The 13,920-nt window shown below is 35.8% G+C and overlaps 1 protein-coding gene across 1 annotated transcript in view; it reads right to left on the reverse strand.

The window, feature by feature from the left end:
* The window catches only part of LOC102501323 (vomeronasal type-2 receptor 116), a gene marked incomplete at its 3' end in the record, with an annotated part of 46,976 nt that overhangs the window by 13,749 nt on the left and 19,307 nt on the right, over window positions 1-13,920 (reverse strand). Inside the window, 1 exon segment of the mRNA XM_006158405.2 lies at window positions 1,948-2,239. Coding sequence (XP_006158467.2) covers window positions 1,948-2,239 — 292 coding nt within the window.

The raw sequence follows: 13,920 nt of genomic DNA on the forward strand, positions 1-13,920 counted from the left end.
TTAGCTGGGAGCTCTTATCTAAAGCAACAGGTAGCTTTCAACTACAAAGAGTTTCTCATCTATGTGCTGTTGACTATGAAAAACTGCTAATAAAACATCCTGTGTTGTCTCTTGAGCTACAAGATCATCTTCCTTTCCTATATAAGATCATAGACTCACCCTCTATTGTTGTAATGTATAGATAGTCCATATATTAACTGTGTCTTTACTTAGCAAGACAAGATTTCTATCTAGGTCTTTGCAACCAGCAACGTTATCACCCTGGCCCAGGACTGAAGTTATCAAACATCCTGCAAGGCCCCTCTTCAAAAGACCCTTCCCAGTAATCAAGATCTAAGAAGAAGATACAACAGACAAATGGACTTCCTCATCCTGAGAACTGTGATTGATTTCACCTGATCTGACAAGACAAACAGCATGTTTTATAATTATTGCTTCCATGCTTTGTATACCCTGTTCCTTAGAGCAAATTTTTTACTACCCCTCACCCTCCTTACTTCCTAAACCTCCCTCAATAAATACACATGTCCTATTAGCCACAGTGCGGCAGCCTGGAACTGGCTCTGGCTGTGGCTGGCTGAGAACATGCTAAGGAGCAAAGAGGTCTCAGTCTAATTTTCTGTTCCTGATCCCCCATGTTGCCTTCCTGTGTACGAGCCACCCACCACTGCCGAGGCCAGACCCTGGCACAATGCTATTGCATTCACTGTAAAAAATTAGTTTGGAAGATTTATTTTTTTCTTTTGGAAGAGAACTTTTCTGACCCTGGAATTGATTAAGCAACATTTGAGATTATTAAATTTAATGGTTGATAGAACTCTCCATGGAAAATCTGTGCCTCACACTTTTTTGGTCAAGGGGTTCTTTAACTAGTTGTTTCTTCTATGGTAATTGGTTGACCTTCTATATCTACTAGAGTGAATTTTGGCATTCTCCATTTTTTTTAAAGTGTGGTGGTTAAGGCTCTGGGACCCACATGACTAGTTTTATGGTTCAAGTCCTCTACCAATTAATTGTAAATCAAACTCCTCAAAATATGTTTATTATACTGATTTTTTGGCACTGTGACTTATCATCCAAGAATTACCCATATTGTTTTTAAAACTATAACCACTTATCCTCTCTGATATTATTATTATTTTTAATTTGCTGAATGCACATATGCTCACCAGAAAGAGACAGGAAGGGAGGAAAGGTAAGAAAGCAAGCCACCAGGTCTGGAATGCAAATCACAGTCAGCCATCTGCGAGTCGTGCCTTAACCACCACACTTCCTGCTGGCCCACTCTCTGGTATTTTCAAAATATAATTTTTGAAGAGCATAATTCCCTTAGATTTACTATGTGTGTTTATCAGTATTGTCTTCTGAAACTTGTGTTAGTTTCCCTGGAAGGAATCTCTGAGATGGAGAGTGGTGATGTGGAGAGTAACTGGAAGTGCTTTCAAGAGATTCACCCATGTGGATGTGAGAAAAGTCAGAGGGAACTCATAAATGACAGCAGATTAACTGAGCCATAGCCAGTTAGGGGGGAATCTCCAGTGCTGGAGTGTCCTTTCTTATTTGTTCCAAATATAATCAGATTCAAAGGTCTTTATAATTTCACATCTAATTGTCATTATCCTCTAAATGTCCCCTGATAATGTCCTATCAAAATATGGGGTGATTCTCTGTGTTCTCTAGAAATGTGTACATTTTCTAGAAGGTACATATCTTTGAGTTGTCTTCAATGGCAATTGACCACAACCAGTAATCTGCTTTGAATCTCTCAGATTCCACTGGGACACATACCCTTGCACTGTTGATAATCTTGTGACCCAGGGAATTCCTTGTGGTCTGTTTCTAACTCTCAAGTGGTATGAAAACCCAGTTTACACATTTACTTTGCTCACATGTGAGAAAATTTCACTGAGTCTCAAACTTCATTCTCCAGAATTGCCATTAACTTACTTGTGGGCTTTTGTAGAGCTCCAAAAGAGTTCCAATTTGGATTGAAAATGTTGATGTGTGTCCTGCGATGACAGCAACAGATTTTTTCTGTGTCTGGCAGTTGTAGTTAGGCAGAGTTTGATTCATTCCAGAGAGCAAAAACAGAGTACTTTCTAAGGTCCTTTGGCTACTGGGGAGTGCATTGTAGAGATAAAAACCCAGGGAAAGGTTGGGAAGCAAATGGGGGCTCTTGTTGATCTCCTCGATGGCAAAAAGAAATATCAAAACATTTTGGTAGTTTTTCCAATGCCACCTAAGCAGGGGGAATGGTATTACAAAAATATGGTCAAATCATGTGATTTAGAGTAATCTCTGTCTTCCTATGAAACACAAAATGCTGGCCTTTGGATGTCATGTAGAGATGCTCCTGCACTGGTCTATGTAGCTGGTATAATAAATGTTCTCAGAGTTCTGGAAAGATTTGAAACTGCTTTTTCCCTCTGTGTAAGCAAATTATATCCAAACAACAAAGAGAGGTATTGAGCACATTGTGAGTGAGACAAGGTCTCATTTATCTGGGTAATAATGCTGTCATCTGAACAGGGTTAATTTTAAGGAAGGAGCATTAATTTATAAAGGCAAGAGAAAAACGGTTTGGATAGGGATATGAATAAAGAGTATATTTAAAAATCATATATAGGGAAATTATAGCTATGCATATTTATAAAATACAAATTAATTTAGAATTTCAAAAATATGATATGGATGAATTAAATTAAGGTATATATATGTAACCTTAAATATTTTATATTTTATGTAATGAAAACATCAGAAAAGTACATTTTGTTGGAAAGATCTTTTTAAATTTACATTTAATCACTGTACAAATTTATAGCGTATAACATATTTTCCCCCAGCATGAATACAATGCACATTAGTCAAAGAAATATGTTCTTTTTTTGAATTGTGTGTTTCTTCCTAATTCTTGAAGTTCAATATGAGCGTTCAGAGGTACGCAGGAGGAATGATCTGCAATCTCTCTTCTGTTCCATTTTTCACTCTTTGCATATCAGATTCAGTAGGAATTGAGGAATATTCTTACCCTAATTATATTTAGATATTTGGATACTCTTCACTTGGACCTGTCTAGACACTCAGTGTGTGGATGCTGAAAAGCTAAGGAATAAAGATAAAGAAAAACGGAAAAGAATTAGAGAAGAGGAAAGAAGAAGAGAAAATAAAACAAAAAAAGAAGAAAGATAAAGATACTTTAAAAATCTTATATTTTGATTTTAAAAAGCCAAAAATGAGAATATTTCACAGTTCAAGGTCAGTAGCCATCTCAGGACTGGCCTGGGTTTGTTTCTTTCCTAAACAAGATGGGGAAAGGCAAAAATTAGCACAATAAAGGAGGGGCTTGAGAGCCCAGAGAGTACTTTACCTTAAAGGAACTAAAATACACCAAGATAGAGAGACTGAGAGAAGGATACAGAGGTAGCCCTACCTACTAGAAATAAATCTGGAGGGAGAAGTCTCAGAAAGTCTTCATGTTTAGTCAATAAAATCTCAGAAAATCTTCATGAAGTGAAGAAAATCTTTATGAAATGAATATTTTATTTCAGAAGAAATCTTTACTTCCATGAAGTCTCAGAAAATCTTTATTTTTAGTTGATGAAAGCAATATTTCACAGCTCAAGTTCAGTAGTCATCTCAGGATGGGCCTGGGTTTGTGCCTTTCCCATTAGAAACAAATCTTTAGGGAGAAGTCTCAACATAAAATCTTCATTTTTAGTCAATGAATTTAATAGTTCACAGCTCAAGTTTAGTAGCTATCTCGGTAGAAATGTACTTTCTTAGCAATATTGAAATACACAGCACTTGGGTCCAGCAAGTGGTACAGTGATGAGGGTGTTGTACTCCATATGACCAACTATAATTCAAGTTCTGGACCCAACTGCTTTCAAATTATGCCAGGCATGTGTGTGTGCATGCCTAAATCCCAAGATTAGAGGCCATCCAGCAACAGGAGAGATTTCTCACTTTCTTTCTCTGTCTATTTCTGGTAAGCACACAGTCCCTATAGCAAAACCTTAAGAAAGAAACACATGGCACTCAATTACTTGCTATATTCACCATGATTCTACTTACCTTCAGAAGTCCTTCTACAATGTGGTGTATTCCAAATGCCATCTTTTTTTTTAGTTTTAGAAAACATCATGCAAGCATTTTTTATTTTCCTTATGCTCTGGAATACTTCAATAATACCTGAATTTCCAGTTTTTCAACCATTTTCCAGAATTATACTCTAAAATGTATTCATTTAGTCTTTTTATATACTTTCCTGCACTAGTATATCAAGTTTTAAAAAAAAGCTTTTTTAAAATATTTTTTTACTGCATTTAATCACAGTACATCTTTACAATGTACAAAATTGTTTTACCCAATATAAATAGTGTGTAAGTCAAGTTAGAAGTATTACCACATACATTATCATCATCAACAGATCATCAACTTCATTTTTGTATATTAAATGTTTTTTGCTTTCTTTGAATGTGTTTTTAAAATATATATCCCTTGGGGGGGAAACATTTCATTCAGCTCTCCTAGCTATTTATTATAGAAAGGTTTTACTCAAGTTTTTAAAGATTATTTTCTAGGACTACCAGGTGGCATGGTGGTTAAGGTGCTGGACTCCCACATGGCTGACCATGGTTCAAGGCCCAGACTTGGTGATGCTTTATCCCTCTCTGTTTCTCTCTGGTCAAATTGAATAATAATAAATAAGATAATTTTTTTAAAATTATTTTCCTCTGCAGTTAATTTTTCTTTGTAACTTCTTATTTCACACTTGAAAGTTATCTGCTCTTTAAAAATCTTAGCTAAAAACATGTAATGATTTAAAAGTTACTATTTTTTGTGTTTATTATTGAATTGTTGTTTTGCACTGTCTTTTTAATGTTTTTATTAACTTAAAAATTAGTCATGTTGGGAGAAGCAGATGGTATAACAGTTATGTCACTGTACTCACATGTAGTTGATTGCAACTTGAGTCCTGGTCCTGGTGGCTTAAAACTCATGCTGGGCACAAGTGCATGTGTGCCTAATATTCTGACAGCAGAATGGACTGCACCATGGCCCTCCCCCTTGCAGGGGTGATTTTTCTCTTTTTATCTCTCTGTCTCTCTCTTTCTCTCTAGGAAGCCAATGAGACCTATAGAAAAAGCCTCTCTTAAAAAGATTCTTCATGTCTTCTCTTAATTTTGAATAGTTCAAGCTTTTCTTAGCATTCAATAATTCTAATTCATTAATAAATATTTTAAAGAGTGTTATCCAATCAGCTCTCTACTTGCTTGATATTGGTTCTTACATTTTTTAATTTAATTAATTTATTTATTCAGAGAGAGACAAAGAGAAAGAGAGAGAGAAAGAGGAAGCGAGAAAATAAGTCACCAGATTCAGCGACTCAAACCGTGGTCAGCCTTGGGGCAGTGTCCAGTGCCTTAACCATTATGCCACCTGCTGGTCCCCAGTTTTTACATTTTATTGAGTCTTCCTGAAGTAAAATTTTATTGTCTTTTTAAGCAAATGTTTTTATAATATTTTAGAAGTTTTCAAATAATTATATTTTATTTTTACTGAAAATCTGTTTTCCATTATGCTCATAGTTTCTGTCTACTGGAAAAATTATTTACCTGAGGGTCCAGAAGATGAAATGGTAGTTAAGATCACTGGACTCCCAAAAGGACAACCATGGTTCATGTCCTGGGCCTGGCGGCTTGCTTTCTCACTTTCTATCTCTCTCACTCAGTCTTTCTTTTGTCAAATGAAAATAACAAAGAAAATAAATGAATAAAGTTAAATAATTTTTAAAAATTTGTTTGAGAAACAGTTAGTTAAGTCATCTGAAACTTCTCCTAGACCTATTAGAACAATTCCATATAATTCACATGGGTAGATCAGGTCACAATCTTCATTACCCCCAATGTTATTTCTTAGTAATTTTCTGTCCACTTATTTTCACTTTATTCCTTGGGCATATATTTCTCCTGACACTTTGTATTCAGAGTTGAACTTAATCTTACCCACTACAAATCTTATTGAAATATTTCTTATAAATATTTTGAGTGTTAAAGTAAATAAACCATTAGATAATTAAAGAAAGAAATAAAGTATTCATTGATATGCTTTATATATATAATAAAGCAATTTTAACAGTATATTACTAAGTTTGAAACTTAGGGTCAGCAGGTGGTGTGGAGGTTAAGGCATTGGATACCACATGGCTGATTGCATGATTGAAGTCCTGGATCCAGCAGCTTGAAAACAGGATGGGTGCATATGTAGCTATGCCCAAAATCCTGAGAGGAGAGTGCAAGAGAAGGGATTGTGGCATGTTCATTCCCCCTGGGGAGGGTGAGGTCTAATTTTTTCTCTGTCTCTGTTTCTGTCTCTGTCTATATCTGACAAACACAGACGGCCTACATCAAAAAAGAAAATTTGCATTTTTTTACTGCCTAAAAAAAAAGGTCATATTTTATTATTTATTTATAGAGCTTGGACAGAAAGATAGTTTCTAAAATTTATATTTAATCACTGTACATCATTGTAACATACAAAGTGATTTTCTCATCATGAATACAGTGCATATTAGTTAAATAATAGATATTACTATGTACATATGTTATCATCAATAGATAACTTTTAATTTTTGTTTTTGTTGATTTTTTTTTTTGACTCCTTCCCTCCCTCCATGTTACCCACCAACTCCTATACTATTTCTAGTATCTTTGGTTGTTTTTCCTGCTATTACACTTTACAGTCTTTCAGTTTCTGCCATAGAGTGCAGGCATTTTGGTATATATAGTAAGTGGGGATATACGATGTCTGTCTTTCGTAGTCTAGCTTGCTTCATTCAGCATTAAACTTTACATACTCATTCACTTAATATCAACTGTTGAATTTTAGTATTCTTTATGGTCAAGTAGCATTCCTTATTTTTTGTGTGCCATATTTTTTTAATCAGCTCAGCTATTCTTGGGTATTAGGGCTGATTAAAAGTCTTAGCAATTGTGAGTAACCCAAAGAATTTGGGTGTGCAAGTATTTTCTCAATGGTGTGCTTTCCTATCCTTTGAGTAGGTACTCAGGAGTGGAATTGCTGAGCTGTATGGCAGTTCTATTTGTAGGTTTTGGAGGAACCTCCTTATTGTTCTCCACAGTGGCTATATTAATTTACATTCCCACAGTTTATAAGTATTCCCTTTCCAACATAACTTCATTAGCATTTATCATTCTGTATTTTTTTTTTATTTTAGCCACTCTTACTGGGGTTAATTGGATCCCATTGTGTCTTTTATTTACATTTCTCTTATGATAAGCATTATTGAGCATGTTTTTGTATGATTTTTGACTATTCATATGCCTTCCTTGGAGTTTTCTGTTCAGCTTATTTCTCCATCTATAAATTGGATTAATTATATTTTGGGGAGGATACGCTGCTTGAATTTCTTATATATTCTGGTTACTGATTCCTTATTGTAGGCATAGTTTGCAAATATATTCTCTCATTCTGAGAGAGTTCTAATCATTGTTTCTTTTAGTGTGAAGAAGCTCTTTAGCCTGATGTAGTCCCACTTATCTAATTTTGGTTTATTGCTTGTGTTTGGGGGAGTGGTCTTCTTTAAAAAACCTTTGCCTACTTCAATCTCTCTAAGAGTTTCTCAGGTGTTTTTCCCCAGTAGTTTTATAGTTGAAGGTTTTCTGCTATTTATTTATTTATTTATTTATTTATTTATTTATGTTTCGGAGTGGTTTTTGCTATAAGGTTTGTGCGCTCGCCAGAAAGACAGAGAGATAGAAAGCAAGAAATCACCCCCTGGGGGGATGACCACGCTGCAATCCCTTCTCCTCCATTGTCTTCTTGGGATCTTGGGCATGCACGCACATGCACCTGGCACAAGTTTAAGCCATGAGGTTCGGGTTTCAAACCATGGTTCACTACATGGGAGTTCAGCAACATACCCATTATGCTAACTGCTGGTTCCCAGAGGTTTTATGTTTAGATCTTTCAGTTTTTTTTAGTTGATTTTTGTTAGTGGTGAGAGATAGGGGTCCAGTTTCATCTTTCTGCAAGTGGATATACAGAACTGTGATAATGAAAACATCATGGTACTGATACAAAAATAGACATGTAGACCAATGGAACAAAATAGAGGATCCAGAAATAAATACCCAAACATACAGCAAATTTTTGACAAAGGAAACAAGTCAATCCAGTAAAGAAAAGAAAATCTCTTAAGCAAATGGTATTATAAGGATGGGTTAAATCATACTGGAGTTAATTTGGTGTAAGCTATTGAGATCCAAAACATTACTTATGCTATTGAGAGTTGTTCAATGCCTAGTTTTATTTGTTGTGACCATCATAAAGCAGAAGTGGTGAATTAATTTTTTCAAACTTTTTTTTATTTGTTGCTGATTTTCCTCTACAATGAGAAAATTTTACTCACCAATGGACTACTTATACACTTAATGTCAGCCTTAAGTTCACTAGTTTATTTTTATTTATTATAAAGTCAAACCTATCATATATTAAGTGCTTGACCCTACAAAAATTTTATCAAAATGGTAAAGTCAAAAGCATTTAAATCAGAATTGTAAGCTTTTGACTATGCACCTTAAATATCAGATATATATTGCTATACTAATGGTCTTTATTATACTTCATGTCATAAAGTGTACATTATGTCACTCCCAGATCCAAAAATATACTACAAAGCTGTGGTAATCAAAACAGCATGGTACTGGCACAGAAACAGACAGGTGGACCAATGGAACAGAATAGAGTAACCAGAAATAAGTTCCAAACATACAGTCAACTGATTTTTTGACAAAGGGTACCAGTCATTCCAGTAGGAAAAGGAAAACTTCTTCAGCAAATGGTGCTGAAAAAACTGGATACCCATTTGCAAGAAGATTAATTGAACTCCTACCTCACACCATTGACAAAAATCAACACAAGGTGTATCTTTACTTGGCAAAAGACACAGTAATTAGTGTGAATTGACAGCCCTAGAATGGGAAAATATTTTGTAAAGTATGCATCAGATAAGGGACTGATAACCAGAATACAGGAGAAACTCAAGCAGCTGTCCCCCAAAAAGATGATCAACTCTATTAAAAGATGGGAGAATGAGTTGGAAAAAATACACTCTTTAAGGATGACATATGAATAGACAAACGGCATATGAAAAAATTCTCAACATCCCTATTGTAACAGAAATGCAGAACAAAACAACAATGAGATACAAGTTAATCCCAGTCAGAATTACTAAGATAAAAAAACACACAAAATGATCATTTCTGATGGGGGTGTGGTGAAAGGAGAACTCTCTTACACTGCTGGTAGGAATGTAAATTGGTCCAGCCACTGTGGAGAACAATTTGGAGATTCTTCAAGATTTCTCAAAAATCTACAAATAGAACTACCACATGATCCAAGAATCCCATTCCTTGGTATCTACCCAAAAGACATAAGAATTATCAATCAGAAAAGTGCTTGAACATCAATATTTATTGTGGCATTATTACAGTTGCAAAGACATGAACGAACCCAAATGATCATGAACAAATGAATGGATTGAAAAACTGTGGCACTTATACTCTATGGAATACTATTCAGCTGTGAAAACAAGCCAAAAAAGCAACAAGGCTCTGGCTTTTAATAGAAAGTGGATGTATATGGAACATTTACTCTTGAGTGAAGCAAGCCAGGCTATGAAGGAGAGACCTTGTATGTCTCCACTTAATATATACTGAGTATTCACACTCTATGACCGAAATTGAATGACTAAATGATATAGAAACACAGTTAATCGTTGTGAATATCAGATATACAATGGGAAGAAGGTGGGTGAAAGAGTAGAGTAGTCTGAGGAAGGACATTAAGGAAAAAACAGAGAGGCATAGCATTACTGGGACAGAGAAATCAGGTATCATCTGTTGAAGATAATTTATAGTATTATCAACCGGACTGGGGAGAAATGTACACATGTTGGAATATTCACTTTGCAAGGTAAATAATGTGATTGAATGTATGAAAAAACTTGAAATAAAATAAAATTTAAAAATAAATAAATTAAAAAAACCTAAGGATTAAAAAAATTTGAATTTGGAGAATAAAATGGAGTACTTTCTAATAAATTGTATGGAAACATTTAAAAATGTACAGCAATTCAGACAGTGTTGTTTCTATAAAGACAGACAAAAAGTAGATCAATGGAATATAATAGAATGTTTAGAAATAGACCAATACAGACCAGCAGTTAGTGTAATGGCTATGTTGCTGGACTCCCATGTAGTCGACCGCGGTTCACATCCCGGACCCGGTGGCTTAAAACTCACGCCGGGCACGTGTGCGTGCATGCCCAAGATCTCGAGAGGAGAATGGAGGAGAAAGCATTACAGCATGACCATTCTCCCTGGAGGGTGATTTCTCACTTTCTGCAGGCGCCCTAAAGAAAAACCCGCGCCAAAAAAAAAAAAAAACCATAAATAAATGAAACCAAAACCTGGTACTTTGAGAAGATAAACAAAATTGACATACCATTAACTGGATAAAGCAAGAACAGAGGAAGGAAGCAAATAAATCAAATCAGCAAGGAAGTAAGTGATACTACAACAGACATAAAAGAAATTCAAAGCATCATTAGAGAATATTATTAGCAGTTAAATAGCAACAAACAAGAAAATCTAGAGGTGAAGAAGAAATGTCTGGACAGGTATAAATTACCAAAATTAAACCAGGAAGAATCAGAAAGCCTGAAAGCCTCAAGCAATGAGATTGAATCTAATAGTCTCCCAAAAAAGGAAAGCTCCAGTTCCAATGGTTTTACTTCTGAATTCTTCAAAATCTTTGAAGAAGACCTAACCTCAATTCTCCTCAAAATATTTCTAAAGATCAAAAAATAAAGGAATTCTCCCAAATTTATTCATTGCCCTGATTCCAAAACCAGACAAGAACATAACATAAAAATACAACTTCAGGCCAATATCCCTGATGAATACAGATATAAAAATGCTCAACAAGCTACTAGCAGATTGTATCCAAGAGTACATTAAAAGATTATACTCCATGCCCAGCAGGTGGCATTGTCATTAAGGCACTGAACTCCCACATGGTTGGCCTCAGTTCCAGTATCAGACCTGGCAGCTTGAAACTCATGCTGGGTGCATGTGCATGCATGCCTGAAGTTCTGAGAGGAGAATAGAAGGGAAGGGACTGCAGCATGACCCTCTCTCCTGAGGGGTAATTTCTCACTTTCTATCTCTCTGTCTCTGTTTTTCCACCAAGCACACATACCCTATACCAAAAATCTCTCTCTCTTTTTTCTTTACAACACACAAATGAATTTTCCATCCAAAATACACTGTGCATTGGCTAAATCAAGCACATCAGCATACATGTTCTCAGCAAATAATTTTCCAATTCTTATGTCCTGCATACCTTGCCTTTTGTTTTGCCATCCCTGATTCCCCATCCCCCACCCTCTGCCATGTCCCATCCTAGAACAATTGGGAAGATTTCTCAAAAATCTACAAATAGAACTACCACATGATCCAAGAATCCCATTCCTTGGTATCTACCCAAAAGACATAAGAATTATCAATCAGAAAAGTGCTTGAACATCAATATTTATTGTGGCATTATTACAGTTGCAAAGACATGAACGAACCCAAATGATCATGAACAAATGAATGGATTGAAAAACTGTGGCACTTATACTCTATGGAATACTATTCAGCTGTGAAAACAAGCCAAAAAAGCAACAAGGCTCTGGCTTTTAATAGAAAGTGGATGTATATGGAACATTTACTCTTGAGTGAAGCAAGCCAGGCTATGAAGGAGAGACCTTGTATGTCTCCACTTAATATATACTGAGTATTCACACTCTATGACCGAAATTGAATGACTAAATGATATAGAAACACAGTTAATCGTTGTGAATATCAGATATACAATGGGAAGAAGGTGGGTGAAAGAGTAGAGTAGTCTGAGGAAGGACATTAAGGAAAAAACAGAGAGGCATAGCATTACTGGGACAGAGAAATCAGGTATCATCTGTTGAAGATAATTTATAGTATTATCAACCGGACTGGGGAGAAATGTACACATGTTGGAATATTCACTTTGCAAGGTAAATAATGTGATTGAATGTATGAAAAAACTTGAAATAAAATAAAATTTAAAAATAAATAAATTAAAAAAACCTAAGGATTAAAAAAATTTGAATTTGGAGAATAAAATGGAGTACTTTCTAATAAATTGTATGGAAACATTTAAAAATGTACAGCAATTCAGACAGTGTTGTTTCTATAAAGACAGACAAAAAGTAGATCAATGGAATATAATAGAATGTTTAGAAATAGACCAATACAGACCAGCAGTTAGTGTAATGGCTATGTTGCTGGACTCCCATGTAGTCGACCGCGGTTCACATCCCGGACCCGGTGGCTTAAAACTCACGCCGGGCACGTGTGCGTGCATGCCCAAGATCTCGAGAGGAGAATGGAGGAGAAAGCATTACAGCATGACCATTCTCCCTGGAGGGTGATTTCTCACTTTCTGTCTCTCTGTCTCTCTCTGTCTGTCTGGCGAGTGCATGCGCCCTATAGCAAAAACCTCTCCAAAAAAAAAAAAAAAACCATAAATAAATGAAACCAAAACCTGGTACTTTGAGAAGATAAACAAAATTGACATACCATTAACTGGATAAAGCAAGAACAGAGGAAGGAAGCAAATAAATCAAATCAGCAAGGAAGTAAGTGATACTACAACAGACATAAAAGAAATTCAAAGCATCATTAGAGAATATTATTAGCAGTTAAATAGCAACAAACAAGAAAATCTAGAGGCGAAGAAGAAATGTCTGGACAGGTATAAATTACCAAAATTAAACCAGGAAGAATCAGAAAGCCTGAAAGCCTCAAGCAATGAGATTGAATCTAATAGTCTCCCAAAAAAGGAAAGCTCCAGTTCCAATGGTTTTACTTCTGAATTCTTCAAAATCTTTGAAGAAGACCTAACCTCAATTCTCCTCAAAATATTTCTAAAGATCAAAAAATAAAGGAATTCTCCCAAATTTATTCATTGCCCTGATTCCAAAACCAGACAAGAACATAACATAAAAATACAACTTCAGGCCAATATCCCTGATGAATACAGATATAAAAATGCTCAACAAGCTACTAGCAGATTGTATCCAAGAGTACATTAAAAGATTATACTCCATGCCCAGCAGGTGGCATTGTCATTAAGGCACTGAACTCCCACATGGTTGGCCTCAGTTCCAGTATCAGACCTGGCAGCTTGAAACTCATGCTGGGTGCATGTGCATGCATGCCTGAAGTTCTGAGAGGAGAATAGAAGGGAAGGGACTGCAGCATGACCCTCTCTCCTGAGGGGTAATTTCTCACTTTCTATCTCTCTGTCTCTGTTTTTCCACCAAGCACACATACCCTATACCAAAAATCTCTCTCTCTTTTTTCTTTACAACACACAAATGAATTTTCCATCCAAAATACACTGTGCATTGGCTAAATCAAGCACATCAGCATACATGTTCTCAGCAAATAATTTTCCAATTCTTATGTCCTGCATACCTTGCCTTTTGTTTTGCCATCCCTGATTCCCCATCCCCCACCCTCTGCCATGTCCCATCCTCCTCCCACATTGTCCCTGGCATCCATGGTTGCCCTCCATGCCTTTCCCCCCCATTCAATTGATCTGCCAATGAACTTAATTAGTCTAAATATATCCAATAGCTAACACAGCTGATACATACCTATACATGAACCCAAGTCTGACTTTAGGCATAAACCCCAGTGAGTAGAGTGAACATACTATAAAGTATTACCCAGCTATGCCCATACAGCTCGTTGCAGTCGTCAAATATGCATTTTTTTTTTTTTACAAAATGATATGAACAGTTTTACC

This window comes from Tupaia chinensis, unplaced genomic scaffold (genome assembly GCF_000334495.1).
Source record: "Tupaia chinensis unplaced genomic scaffold, TupChi_1.0 Scaffold000596_1, whole genome shotgun sequence".
Lineage (NCBI taxonomy): Eukaryota > Metazoa > Chordata > Mammalia > Scandentia > Tupaiidae > Tupaia > Tupaia belangeri.